At 32.1% G+C, this 13,348-nt stretch overlaps 2 protein-coding genes across 2 annotated transcripts in view; both read left to right on the forward strand.

Moving 5' to 3' along the window:
* Nucleotides 1-11,352: 11,352 nt before the first annotated feature.
* On the forward strand, nucleotides 11,353-13,335 carry LOC115239519 (cytochrome P450 6a8-like; the record flags this gene model as incomplete). The annotated part of the gene is made up of 4 exons (XM_029814076.1): nucleotides 11,353-11,911; nucleotides 12,106-12,327; nucleotides 12,514-12,765; nucleotides 12,888-13,335. Coding segments are annotated over 4 exons (1,206 nt in total), but the record flags the coding sequence as incomplete, so codon positions are not given.
* Nucleotides 13,233-13,348, forward strand: part of LOC115239520 (cytochrome P450 6a8-like) — a 14,279-nt gene continuing 14,163 nt past the window's right edge. The window contains exon 1 of the mRNA XM_029814077.1: nucleotides 13,233-13,246. Within this exon, the coding sequence (XP_029669937.1) occupies nucleotides 13,233-13,246 (14 nt within the window). The remainder of the gene's footprint in view (nucleotides 13,247-13,348) is intronic.

The raw sequence follows: 13,348 nt of genomic DNA on the forward strand, positions 1-13,348 counted from the left end.
GATGCCGGATACCGACAGAATGCGAATATTAGTTAAATTGCAAAATATTTTTGTTGATTATAGATATCAACAAATCCTTTTCCATAATTAAAGTATACATAATAACGGAGTGCGGGGTTTATGATTTCATATGAAAAATGAAAAAAAAATGAGAAAATTACAGTTATGTTATCGGCTTCTGCCGTCAACATTTACTTAATATAAAAAATTTGTAATCTGCACGTGCCTAATCAGTAAACCCCGCACTCGATATTTTATCAAAGAGTATAAGTGAACTTAGAGAAGTGAGTTTAGAAGCTTTATAAAAAAGATTGTACAATGCAACACTTTCGTGCATATGTGTGTGTGCGAGATCGAGGCTCAAGAGTAAAACAGAGCAGTAAATTAGTGGCGTGATGTCGCGATAGACGGAGCTACAATCTTACATGACAAGGACAGACATAATTGTACCATCTTTGTCTCTTTCATGCGTGTGAGAGTAATATACATGTACGCACTAACATTATCGCAGTATCTTTTGTCTCTCGATCATACGCTCTGTCTCTTTCTAATCGCTCGCTCGCTATGTACTACGTATCGCTTACCTTCATGCTTCTCGCATATTCACTCGCGCTTCTCTCTCTCTCTCTCTTCCCTCTCTCTCTCTCCCTCCCTCCCTCCCTTCCTCCCTTCCTCCCTCTTCCTCTCCCTCCCTCCCTCTCTATATACAATATATACATATAATCTTTATAATACATTTTTTTCTCTTGGCCCAATCTTTTACATCATTAATTTTGTAGAATATATTTGTACAACTTTTTTTGTTAAAATATTTTTATAAGTTTTTATTTTCAATAATTTATAATAATATTTTAGTTCACATGGATAACATTCTTTATTTTATTCATCATACGCTTATACCGGACACACATCCTTCGCTATATCCGACATTACGATTTTTATCAACGGATTATTTGTAATACGGATATACGGCCATTTTGTCCATTGCTTGCGCCTGCCTCCATCATTTTGTCTAGAAGCAAAATCAAGCGTCTGTGGGGTGAGTCTGACCTATGCAAAAACTTATAGTCATAGTCATATTGTCATCTGCGAACTCGATAATATTGTAAGCGTATCGTAACACTATTATAAGTCTATCGTTGCGTTCTGTATGTATTACTCCGCATGATTATGCGCTTATGTAAAAGTGTGTGCTCTCCGCGTCAGTCTTAGTCGCGCGTGTTCTGTACATACGCGTAACAAGAGATTACCGCAAAAGTACGCTCAACTGTTATAACGCGTTATAACGCGTTGAATTTAAAAAACGAGTGTTGTGCTTTTGTAGTGTGGTTTTAATAGTGTGGCCACATAATGGGACGAAAATATAATTTTCGAGAGATGCTTGCCCTTTTTTGCCCGCAGACTTTCTTTAAAAAGAATAAGGGTCAAAAGATTAGTATATTTATATACCATAATTTTAGAAGAAATTGTTTTAATGTATACTATACATTATACAAATAAAAATGTGATTTTATATTTACATACACGTTTTTACACGCATACACAAACACATACATACAACACACACACATGTATGTACATACATATACATATGTTTAATACGACCTGGGTACGCCAAGTTATTATACTTTGCTTTGATGTAAGTTTGTTTTATGCAACTTAGAGTTTATGAGAAATTTTCTTTCAATAAATATATCCCAAAGCGTTAGATGTGTATATATTGTGCATTTAGTTAATTATAAAATAACTCTTATTTGAGCTATACGCCCTATTACTTTAATTATATTGCGATTTATTAAATATAATTTTTCTTAATATTGGAAATAAAAAAATAAAAAATTTTATAACATATGGAGACCCCCGTAGGGGTAGCGGAACCCACTGCGTCCACGCATATACTTTACAACACGACTTTCGTTATGTCAAGGTCAAACTCACTATTCTTTTATACATGTTGTTCGAAAATTACGTGGTATACTTCTCAAACTTTATTTGTTAATAACTTTTAAATAAACAACGACCGCCGGCTAAAACCTTCGAAATGTTGATTAGGGTCATGACCTTGACAACATATGTCAACATCACTATCCTGCGGAGATGGGACCTTAATATGCATAATTACCATTATACAAAAGGTATGTAATGGTCGTTCTTCGTGTATGCGCAAATAAAATCGATTGTAGTTTAAATCACCATCTGTGTTCGCGTACGAATCTCTTTTCGCGGCAAATCAAGACGCCGGTATCACTTAGAGAGAGCGAGAGGTGTCGATCGCAGGAATCGACTGAAGTGTGAGAAACGGAGAGCGAGAAAAAGAAAGCAAGAAGGAAAGCAAACTGTGTTGTCAGCTGATCAAAAACAACTTCGAGACAGCGAGAGGACAGAGACGGAAAATGAGCGAGACGGAGCGAGAGAGAGAGAGAGAAGGAGAAAGAGAGCGATTGAGAAAGAGCGACTAAATACGGAAAGAGCAAGGTTTGAACTGAAGCGATTCTCGTTTCTCGTGAATAAATTGACTTTATTTTGTTTGCCAAAAATGCAATACAGTCCTTTTGGTTAAAACCCCGATTTAACGAAGTAAAAAGGCGAATTCGAACGCTTATCAGAATTGTCAGAAACGGACCGCGGCCGGTAGCATTAACTGTGGATGAGTTGACTCGGAATCGGCAAGATCGATAATGTTTTTTTTTATTGTTACAGTTTTCCAAGGTAATGCGATGATAAATTACGCGATGGAAGCACAATATAATCGAGATTATTATTTCACTGCTTACCGCGATAGCACTTATTTAATCGGTAAGGCCCGTATTTACAGTCATGATTTTGCTGAGAAACTCAGTTAAAACTAGTCTTAAAACGTGATACGGTTTAATAGATGAATCTTCAGAATCAATTTGATATTCGTTTGTAATCTCAATTCAATAGAGATATTCAAAGGGAGTTTGCCTTGAGCTTGATTTGTACTTATCGCTTATCGCATTTCAATAATCGATACTTGAGAAAAGATCGCACGTGTACATATTAATAGTCTTTGGATTGCGTATTAGATAAAATATTTGAGTTGGGAAAAATTGTGTATCACTCAAGTGTAGTTCAAAGGTGACTTGAGGAGAAGTTTTAGAAGACAGAATTATTTACAGATTTATCATCAATTATCTACAGGGTGTCCCAGAATTCGCGGACACGGAATGCACAGCGTGATTGTCCGTGCTAAAAGAAACAACTTTTTTCTTTGGCAAAATTGCGTCTGAACAATACTTTTTAAATGAGAGCAACTTTAAACTAACGAATGAGCGCTCCAGGTTACACATGAATCAGGGGCGGCGCATTTAATCTCAATATAACCCTATGAGTTAATTTTTAGTGTTTTTCTTCCACAAAAGTATTTATTAAGTGCGATGGAAGAATTGAATATTGAAGTGCCACTAATGTCATCTCCTGTGAAGAAAAATAAACGAGGCCAGGTAAACAATGATGAAAAAATTATAAATTAATTATTATTATTAATAATTATTAATAATAATTATTATTAATAATTATTAATAATAATAAGGGAGCCGTATCTACGTATACGGTATTGAGTATCTCGCCATGTTCTCCCCACTTTGCCCGCTTATGCGCGAACCGAGATCATTCTCTTTTTGGATAGTGTATACGCTATTTTACTATTTCGCTAAAGATTTTATACATAGAAGTACGTTTAAATTGCAGTTTAATACTAAAAGTGTACTTAATAGTAAAAAAGTACATAATAGTGAAAATATTGTTATTATAAATCGTGTAATAAAAATTTTTGACAATTTACAGATTAATTAAAATGAATTGGATTGAAAATTATGATCAATATGATATTTATGATTAATATGATATATATAATATATATGATATATACTATATACAGCTCCTTTTATATCTTCGATTTTATGCTACAGCATCCTTCCAAGTTAGCTTAATTGATTTTTGAAAAAAAAAAGATGTTTCTATATCCAGATCGGAATGCTGTTTATATATTCTTACATATATATATGAAATTGTATTTCTATAGATAGTATGCGATGATTTAGAAGAAATTTCTCAAGCTAGCGCTTCGAATATTGTTCATGAAGCTTTCCGAAATAGAAAATCGTTTTTTTCAATAAATGTACAAGCTGCAGCTGGACCTCAAGGAGAATTTTTATTCTATGATATTTTTATATTTCACCATACATTCAACAAAAAATTTTTTTTCATAAGAAGTGAAATTTTTCTTCTTTTGTGTCGATGACATTCTGTCACTTTTGTACTCACTGTTATGATTTTAAAAAAAGGTTACTTTCAAACAAGTGCGTATCGCTGCTTTAATCAATATTTTGAATCTCAAGACGAATTTCACGTGAGTAATCGTTCCGTTTTTCAATTGAACACAGTCTTAGTTAATAAAGTATTTTTTCATTAAGTACTTTTTGAGTTATTTTATATCCTAATCTGACATATTTTGATATAAAAAATAAAATATCTCGTAAAATATTTAGTTTTCGATAATCTTACCGTAATACTGTTTTTCTTAAAAACAATTTTTTTTTTATACTAATTAATTTGTCCCATTATTCTATACATGAAAGTATTACGGTAAGATTATCGAAAACTAAATATTTTACGAGATATTTTATTTTTTATATCAAAATATGTCAGATTAGGATATAAAATAACTCAAACAGTACTTAATAAAAAAATACTTTATTATAGTGTTTTAAACAGTTTTCGAGATAAGCTACAAGAATATGCAATAAAAAATGGGGGTTTCCGTTTAAGAAAACATCGATCACACTGACTTGGCCTTGAAAAGGTCATTTAAGGTCAAGTCCATATTTTCATCATGTGTCCCTCTCTGAATCATACAACTTTTGTATAAAACATTTTTTTCCATCTTGCTTACTTTACGAGATATTTGCGTATATTGATTAATATGACTTTCCCTGTATATAGTGTGTAGTGTGATTAAGAAAAGTTATCTAATCAATTAATATTTCTAGGTATTATGAAAGTCATGTGTTCGATATTTTACGCTTAAGATTAAAAAATATAATAGAGATTAATAATATAGTTTCGGCAATTTATTGTCTTATCTTCGTTCGCGCATCTTTTTGCGGTGGCACTTATAATTTAATCCAACTTAGACCATAGCGGCCAGTATTCTTTCCACTCACACCGCTGCAAGTTGGTCGGTTGGAATAGCTACGGATGTGTCAGCTGCTGCAATTACCAATAGGGTATTATTAAAAAAAAATTTTATATAAATTTTATTTTTAATTGAAAATATAAATTATAAAAACATTATTTCCAAACTTTTAAGATTTTCCACCAACAATAAATAATTTAAAATAAATAAAGAAAAATGATTAAAATTTAAAATTTTCAAGTGACTTGAAAACGCTTCGTTATTGATTAGTTCGTGCATGATGTCACTTCGTTATTAAAACTTCAATTTAGTACAGGAAACAAGGAGATTGTTTGCGGTTTTCCTTTTTTTAAAGAAATATGGTCATTAATGAACGAATTTCTTTTCATTTTCAATGCATTACATTAAATATTTTCACTTTTTCTTATCATTTAAGCAATTCTAATTTCTTCTTTTTATTTTTAACATAAAAAATACTTTACAAAATGTAAAAAACACAATCAGTGTGCATAAAAACCACATTTCTACAAACCCTTCTTTGAACTATCAATTTTTTAAATTTTAATCAATTTTGTTAAGGTTATAACATTGTTTACTATTGAAAAATATTATAATAAACCATAAGAAAAATACACATAAGGAAAACGTAAGTCCATTACTATTTACAATGTTATCCCTGCTTAAAATAATGGATAGAAAACGATAAAATTGTATTAGATTAAGCCTGAATTTGAATGCAAATGAATAAGGTCTATATGTTATGAATATTATAATGTATAGACTTTCTATAATATTTAATAACATTTTATAATATCTCAGATAGTTATCGGATTTTAGTGTGAGAATTCACATAATAAAATTATCATTACTAATCATAATTTGATATTTTGTGTTCTTTATTATTCTTTTCTGATTAGTAATCTATGTATATCTATCATGAAAGTAAGAAATGCACATGCTAACCGATTCAATAATAGTTTCTCAATGAAAAATTTATCAAAATTTATCCGAATTAATCATTCGGTATTTGCATCAAAATGAATATAAAACTTAGGAATCGGTAATAAATAAATTATATTTCTGTATTTTCTTATCAAGAGACATATGGTAGTGTCTGGCGCCAATTCACGCGTAATAAAAAGTTGCGCGCAGCAACGGCAAGACGCACCGTATCTTTACGCGAGTCTGAAAGTTGAGAGTATCCGAACTTATCAGATCTCAAATTAACCACTGAATATAACGGATCGAGTTCTTAATAGGCTTAATCGATAGCTTATTTTGAGTGTGAATTATATTTATATAATTTTCTTTAGAAAATGTTTTTATATTTTGCTCTACGTGCTCTTAATTGGATATCACGGTGCAAAGTCTGAATTATAAAAAAATTATCTAGTTTCGGTTAATCCATTTTTAGAATGTTGGAACAATAATCTTGGATCAAAATTATTCACGTGTTATCTAATCTAATACTTATTTTACTTTCAATCGTTGCTTCAGTGATATCAATTAGAAAATGTTCTCTTATTAAGTAAGTTGTATTCAAAATAGCGATATTTAGATATCATGTATAATTCTTATAAAATCTTTAGCAAAATAATAAAATAGCGTACAACATGCTGACGCGCCACGCACACCGTTCACGCACCATCCCTGATTCATGTGTAACCTAGAGTGCTCATTCATTAACTTAAAATTACTTTCATTTAAAAAGTATTGTCCAGACGTAATTTTGCCAGAGAAAAAAGTTGTTTCTTTTGGCACGGACAATCACGCTGTGCATTGCAAATGCGCGAATTCTGGGACACCCTGTACAAAAGCAATATTAAAATTTATTATTTTCAGTCTCAATATAGCTTTTATATATATAAATAATTCATTAATCCTATAGAATAGTATAAAAAATTGAAAAATAGAATATTATAGGATTCAATTCATGTTGTATTAGATTGTATTGAAACAGATAGATTGAATATAAGAAATTTTAATATTGTTTCACATATATAAATATTAATCTTATAGGGCAGCAAAGAAAGTTGAAGAATAGAATATTATAGGATTCAATTCATGTTTCAAAATCACGAATGATTCGGATAGCGAAGTTTTTCTATCGTTTTCTATCCACCATTTTAAGCAGGGATACTATTATCTCACTTTAATGTTATGACAAAGTACGCTCAGGATCTCGATACTTGGTCGGACGAAAGAGTAGGATTGTACTGATGTAAAAGAATATTTATTCACCACATGTCTTGACGAGAGATTGGACAACAATTAGACTCTCTCTCTCTCTCTCTCTCTCTCTCTCTCTCTCTCTCTCTCTCTCTCTATAAAAAATATCATTTTACTAAGCAGGGATACTATTATCTCACTTTAATGTTATGACAAAGTACGCTCAGGATCTCGATACTTGGTCGGACGAAAGAGTAGGATTGTACTGATGTAAAAGAATATTTATTCACCACATGTCTTGACGAGAGATTGGACAACAATTAGACTCTCTCTCTCTCTCTCTCTCTCTCTCTCTCTCTCTCTCTCTCTAAAAAAAATCATGTTACAAGCCAACAACAGCCATTATTTTATAGAACTACATCAAAAATTTGCAAGTATATATTTATTGTAAAGCACAAGTGTGTGTCACCCAAATATATCATCCATCATTATCGTGTACAATTTAGAATCGATATTAATATTAATCAATAAATAAAAGTATAAATATTATTTATTATATGTGTATATCTATAAGATGTCTTAATGCGATTGTTGTTAGACTCTAAATGAATGAATGATTATACAAGCGATTTATCTTTTATAAAAGAATAAAGAGTGAATTCATTGCTTATTTAATTATTTCCACGTTTTTTCTTAATTATTTTTCTTCAGATTCTGATTTGTTTTACGTAACAGTCTGAGTACTTTCAAAAAACACAAAATTAATTAACGTACAAGTTTATTGTTACACGATTTATACATAAATTATAGAGATAAACGAGGTTTATTACGCCTTGCTTTTTTTCTCGCTCTTATCTCATTTCTAAATTGTTTAATCATCTCAGCAGGTAAAATCTCGCCTCTGAAAGTTTTCGGTATTTTTTCCTTGTTCAAAATATTGAGTCTCTCTTTAACATACACCCTAGCATCAAATTGTAATATGAAAGGCATTCTTCGCGCGATGCGCGCAGAAGTGCCTAAGTTATAGTAAAGCGCATTCTGTATTTTGTATTTTAAATGCTTTTTTTCTGTTATCTTTTGATCTCTTGAAATATCTTGCTGTTTTCTATCTCTATCTTTCTTCTTTTTACATGTGTTTTATATTCGTCAGTTTTTTTGACATTTTGTCTTTATTTCTTTTGATCCTTCAGATGCTTCTCTCCTTCCATTGTTATATTTTTTTGTAATTGCATATATCTTCACTCTTAGCATAAAGTCCAACATTTGGATTCTATGTGGATAACACTCGTTGTTCTGGTCAAACCAATGTTCAGCTGCATGCTGAACGTGTTTCATACAAATCTCAAGAAGCTTTTTCTTCACATCTTTAAAATGCCAATACTTCTTGTAGCATGAGTTTAATGCTTGAAGTTGAAGAGCAACAATATTCAAAAATGCATCTGTTGGCCTTGATAGCCATTCAACTTCAGGTCCATCTTTGTCTTCGTGTTTATATTCACGTAGCTGAATATAAATCTCATTATCGTTTGATCCTTCCATCGGTGTTTTCATATTTATTTCACGGCAGCTATCGTATTTAGTATTTTCGTAACCATTGTGAGCAATATACCCTGCGAAATGTGCAATTACATTTCCTTCATATGTCCCTGGTGAATTGAAATTGTTGTTGTCAGTCATATTCATTACTAAATTGTCGGAATAGTTCTGTTCTGAATATCTAGTCATTTCTTCAAAAGCTGTCGCAATGAGATCATCATCACAATCGTCATTATCCATTTCAATTGGAAAAGTGAGTTCTTCTTGTAATGGAACATTGTTATTAGTTTCCATTTTACGGACTACCGATGTACTATCCGTTAACGAAGACGCTTCTGGACAAGTTACATTGCCTCTGCCGCTTCCGTAAATACACCCACTTAATAAAATATGGCGCAACGTTAACCATACCATTCTCGCGGTGGGATTACGGTTGAATCCTCCGCGTCCTCTAACTTTTCCGAATGTGTGCTCTACGGAATCCTGGTTACATAGTGCAGTGGCGAGCTTGAAGTCTGGATAATATTGTTTGATAGAACGATACATTGATAAAAGTGCTTGCACAGTCGTAATCATTCCATCAAAGCACGGAAGTCTCACATCTTGTTGGAAGAAGTACTCCACTTTGAACACCATTCAATAAAAGACGTTAATAACTCCTCAGCCATTGTATTAACATATCTATCAGATTTTGTTACATTTCTGCTGGTATTGTGGTGACATCATCGGAAAAAACAAATCTTGTATCAAATTTGCATTCGTCTTGTCTACAAAATCTGTAGCAAGTTTTAATAAAATTTGTTTTTGACAGACTTGTGTTACGTCCAGACTCGGGAAAGGATGAGTCGACAGAAGGGCGCAACAACTATCTTTTATTATCCCGAAGTTAAACGTCTCGTGGCGTTTGGAATCGGGTCGAACGAACTGACAGGTCTGAAAAACAAGTAAACGACTATTAGATTAAGATCAGGATTTAAAATGTCGGGTACGTTACAATAGCTTCAATTTTATAAATGTACATATTCATTTTGATGCAAATACCGAATGACAAATTTGGATAAATTTTAATAAACTTTTAATCCAGAAACTATTATTGAATCGGTTAGCATGTACATTTCTTACTTTCATGATAGATATACATAGATTACTAATCAGGAAAGAATAATAAAGAACACAAAAGATCAAACTATGATTAGTAACGATAATTTTATTATGTGAATTCTCACACTAAAATCCGGTAAGTATCTGAGATATTATAAAATGTTATTAAATATTATAAAAAGTCTATATATTATAATATTCATAATATATAAACTTTATTCATTTGCATTCAAATTCAGGCTTAATCTAATGCAATCTTATCGTTTTCTGTCCATTATTTTAAGCAGAGATATTGCTGGTCGCGTTAAGTGAAATATTTTAACTATCGTAGAAATAATAATATTTTGAAAGATAATTTTTTAATATAAAATAAAGACTATGTATGTATGTATGTATGTATGTATGTATGTATGTATGTATGTATGTATGTATGTATGTATGTATGTATGTATGTATGTATGTATGTATGTATGTATGTATGCATGTATGCATGCAACGCTCGCGACGCTCGCGAGCATCATTTGTCTTTGTTTAACTTTCGGTGAACAACAAAGATGAAATGATACCGCGAGAGTTGCGGGCGTGAAGTGGAATCCTCGAGTAGCCCATCCTAAAATACTACGCCTAAGTAGCCCCCTCTTCTGCTCCAAATTAATAACACGATCTTCCACCGTCACTACGTAATGGCTCTAGTGGACAGATTACTAGCATTTACGCTGACACAGATGTACACCGCAGAATAAGTATGTGTGTGTGTATGTATGTATGTGTGTGTGTATGTATGTGTGTATGTATGCATGCATGCATGTATGCATGCAACGCTCGCAACGCTCGCGAGCATCATTTGTCTTTGTTTAACTTTCGGTGAACAACAAAGATGAAATGATACCGCGAGAGTTGTGGGCGTGAAGTGGAATCCTTGAGTAGCCCATCCTAAAATACTACGCCTAAGTAGCCCCCTCTTCTGCTCCCAATTAATAACACGATCTTCCACTGTCACTACGTAATGGCTCTAGTGGACAGATTACTAGAGACTATTACTGTACACCGCAGAATAACATATCCATAAATAAGATAGATAAGAGAGATGTGGAATCCTCGAGTAGCCCATCCTAAAATACTACGCCTAAGTAGCCCCCTCTTCTGCTCCAAATTAATAACACGATCTTCCACCGTCACTACGTAATGGCTCTAGTGGACAGATTACTAGCATTTACGCTGACACAGATGTACACCGCAGAATAACATATTCATAGATAAGATAGATAAGAGAGATACCCATAGATATAAGATCTATGTATATATTGTTAGTCTTGATTTTCTTCTCAGTCAAGTTGTTGTAATCCAGCAAAATGTGTTCTTAAATTGAAAAATTTACTCGATTATAATTATGCTTATTATTTATATTGCAGATTGACCCACTGTCGCAACATCTTTTCGCTCTGGAGCCTAAAAGATGGCGACCTTTAAGAATAAAGCTATCGCCCGTTTTTACATCCGGTAAACTAAAGGAGATGTTCCCTTTAATATCGGAATGCGCTGAGCATCTTGAACAATACATAAAAAAGCTAGTAAACAAAAACGAGCCTATAGAATGTCGCGAATTGACGGCTAAGTATACGACCGATGTAACCGGTACTTGCATCTTCGGCATCGAGATGAACGCTCTATCGGACGAAAACAGCGAATTTCGCAGAATGGGAAGAATGTTCTTTACGCCAACCTGGAAAAATACTCTGCGACTGAGATTGAGACAATGCCATGACTCTATAAAATGGCTCTATGAAATGCTCAATTATATCGTAACACAAACGGAGATCAACAAATTTTTCACACGCATCGTCGTAGAAATCATGAATTATAGAGAAACAAATAATGTCATTAGGCACGATTTCATTGATATGTTGCTCAAATTGAAAAAAAATCCAGATAAAGTAGGCGATATTAGTGAGTAACAACTGTTTATTCTTATGAATATTTTATGTAATGCGAAAACTTTACAAACAGAAAAGTTTATAAGTTTCTGCGTATACAAAATATTAATTTACTATATATTAATTGTTAAATAGATAGATTATTCATAATTTTTAATATTCAACAAGAAATAGAATTATTCATAAAAAGAAAATATCTTATTTCAGAAATGACTGAAAGCTTGATAGCTTCTCAAGCATTCGTATTTTTCCTTGCCGGCTTTGAAATTTCATCGATAACCATGAGTAACACTCTTTACGAGTTGGCATTAAATCAGGAAATACAAGACAAACTACGTGAGGAAATTGATGAAGAGTACACTAAGCACGATAACAATTTAACATATGAGAACGTAAAAAAGATGAATTACTTGGACAAAGTTTTCAAAGGTACATTATTCGAAGAAAAAGATTTAATAAAAGAAAGATGTATTGATCTTTTTAGCCTTATTATAATATCAATAGTTTTATTGTTAATATATTAATTTTTAATAGATATATGTGCATTTCTATAACATATATTTCACAAAAAACTCTTCAAGTAATTCTTCCTTATATTGTTCTTAATATATGCAGAGACTTTACGAAAATATCCGCCAACAACATTTCTTACGAGACAATCTACGTCAAGTTATACTTTCGATGGTACCACATTAAATATACCAAAAGACCAAAAGGTGTGGATTCCGGTTTTCGCGATTCATCGAGATCCGGATATTTATCCGAAGCCAGATGTTTTCGATCCAGAAAGATTTACTGACGAAACAGTGCAAGCCAGGCACGCGATGCATTATTTACCTTTTGGTGATGGATCAAGGAATTGCATTGGTAAAGTGAAATATGTAGATTTATATTCATTTCCTTCAAGTTCCGTTCATTTTGTTTTTACACGAAAAATTGTTTTAGTCAAGAAACTTTTCTTGTAATAATTTTTATTTTTTTATTTTCAGGTACTCGCTTCGCTGTTTATCAGACAAAGATTGGTCTTATAAAGATATTACGAAATTATAAAGTCGAAACTTGCGATAAAACGCAAATACCCTATGTAATTGATTCTAAAACGTTTCTATTAACATCAAAGGGTGGAATATATTTGAGAATAACTAAAATTAATCAAGCTTAGTTCAAGCTTTGGCATTTCTCTCAAGAAACAAAGGTGAAAAAGATGAAAAAATACATCTTTATTTTACAAATATCGTTGTATTGTAACATTTTATGACGATATGAATTAGTTAATAATTCGTTTTAATTATTTTTAACTTACGTTGTTGCGTGATACGCATATAACATATAATATGTTTAATTTTAAGTTTTAATTAATAAAGACGATATTAAGTGAGGAAATTGGCGAATAAGAGCGAAGGCGCGGTTATAGGTGCGCAAATTTTTTGTTGTTTAATTTCATTGATAA

This window comes from Formica exsecta, unplaced genomic scaffold, assembly GCF_003651465.1.
Source record: "Formica exsecta isolate Colony F162 unplaced genomic scaffold, ASM365146v1 scaffold384, whole genome shotgun sequence".
Lineage (NCBI taxonomy): Eukaryota > Metazoa > Arthropoda > Insecta > Hymenoptera > Formicidae > Formica > Formica exsecta.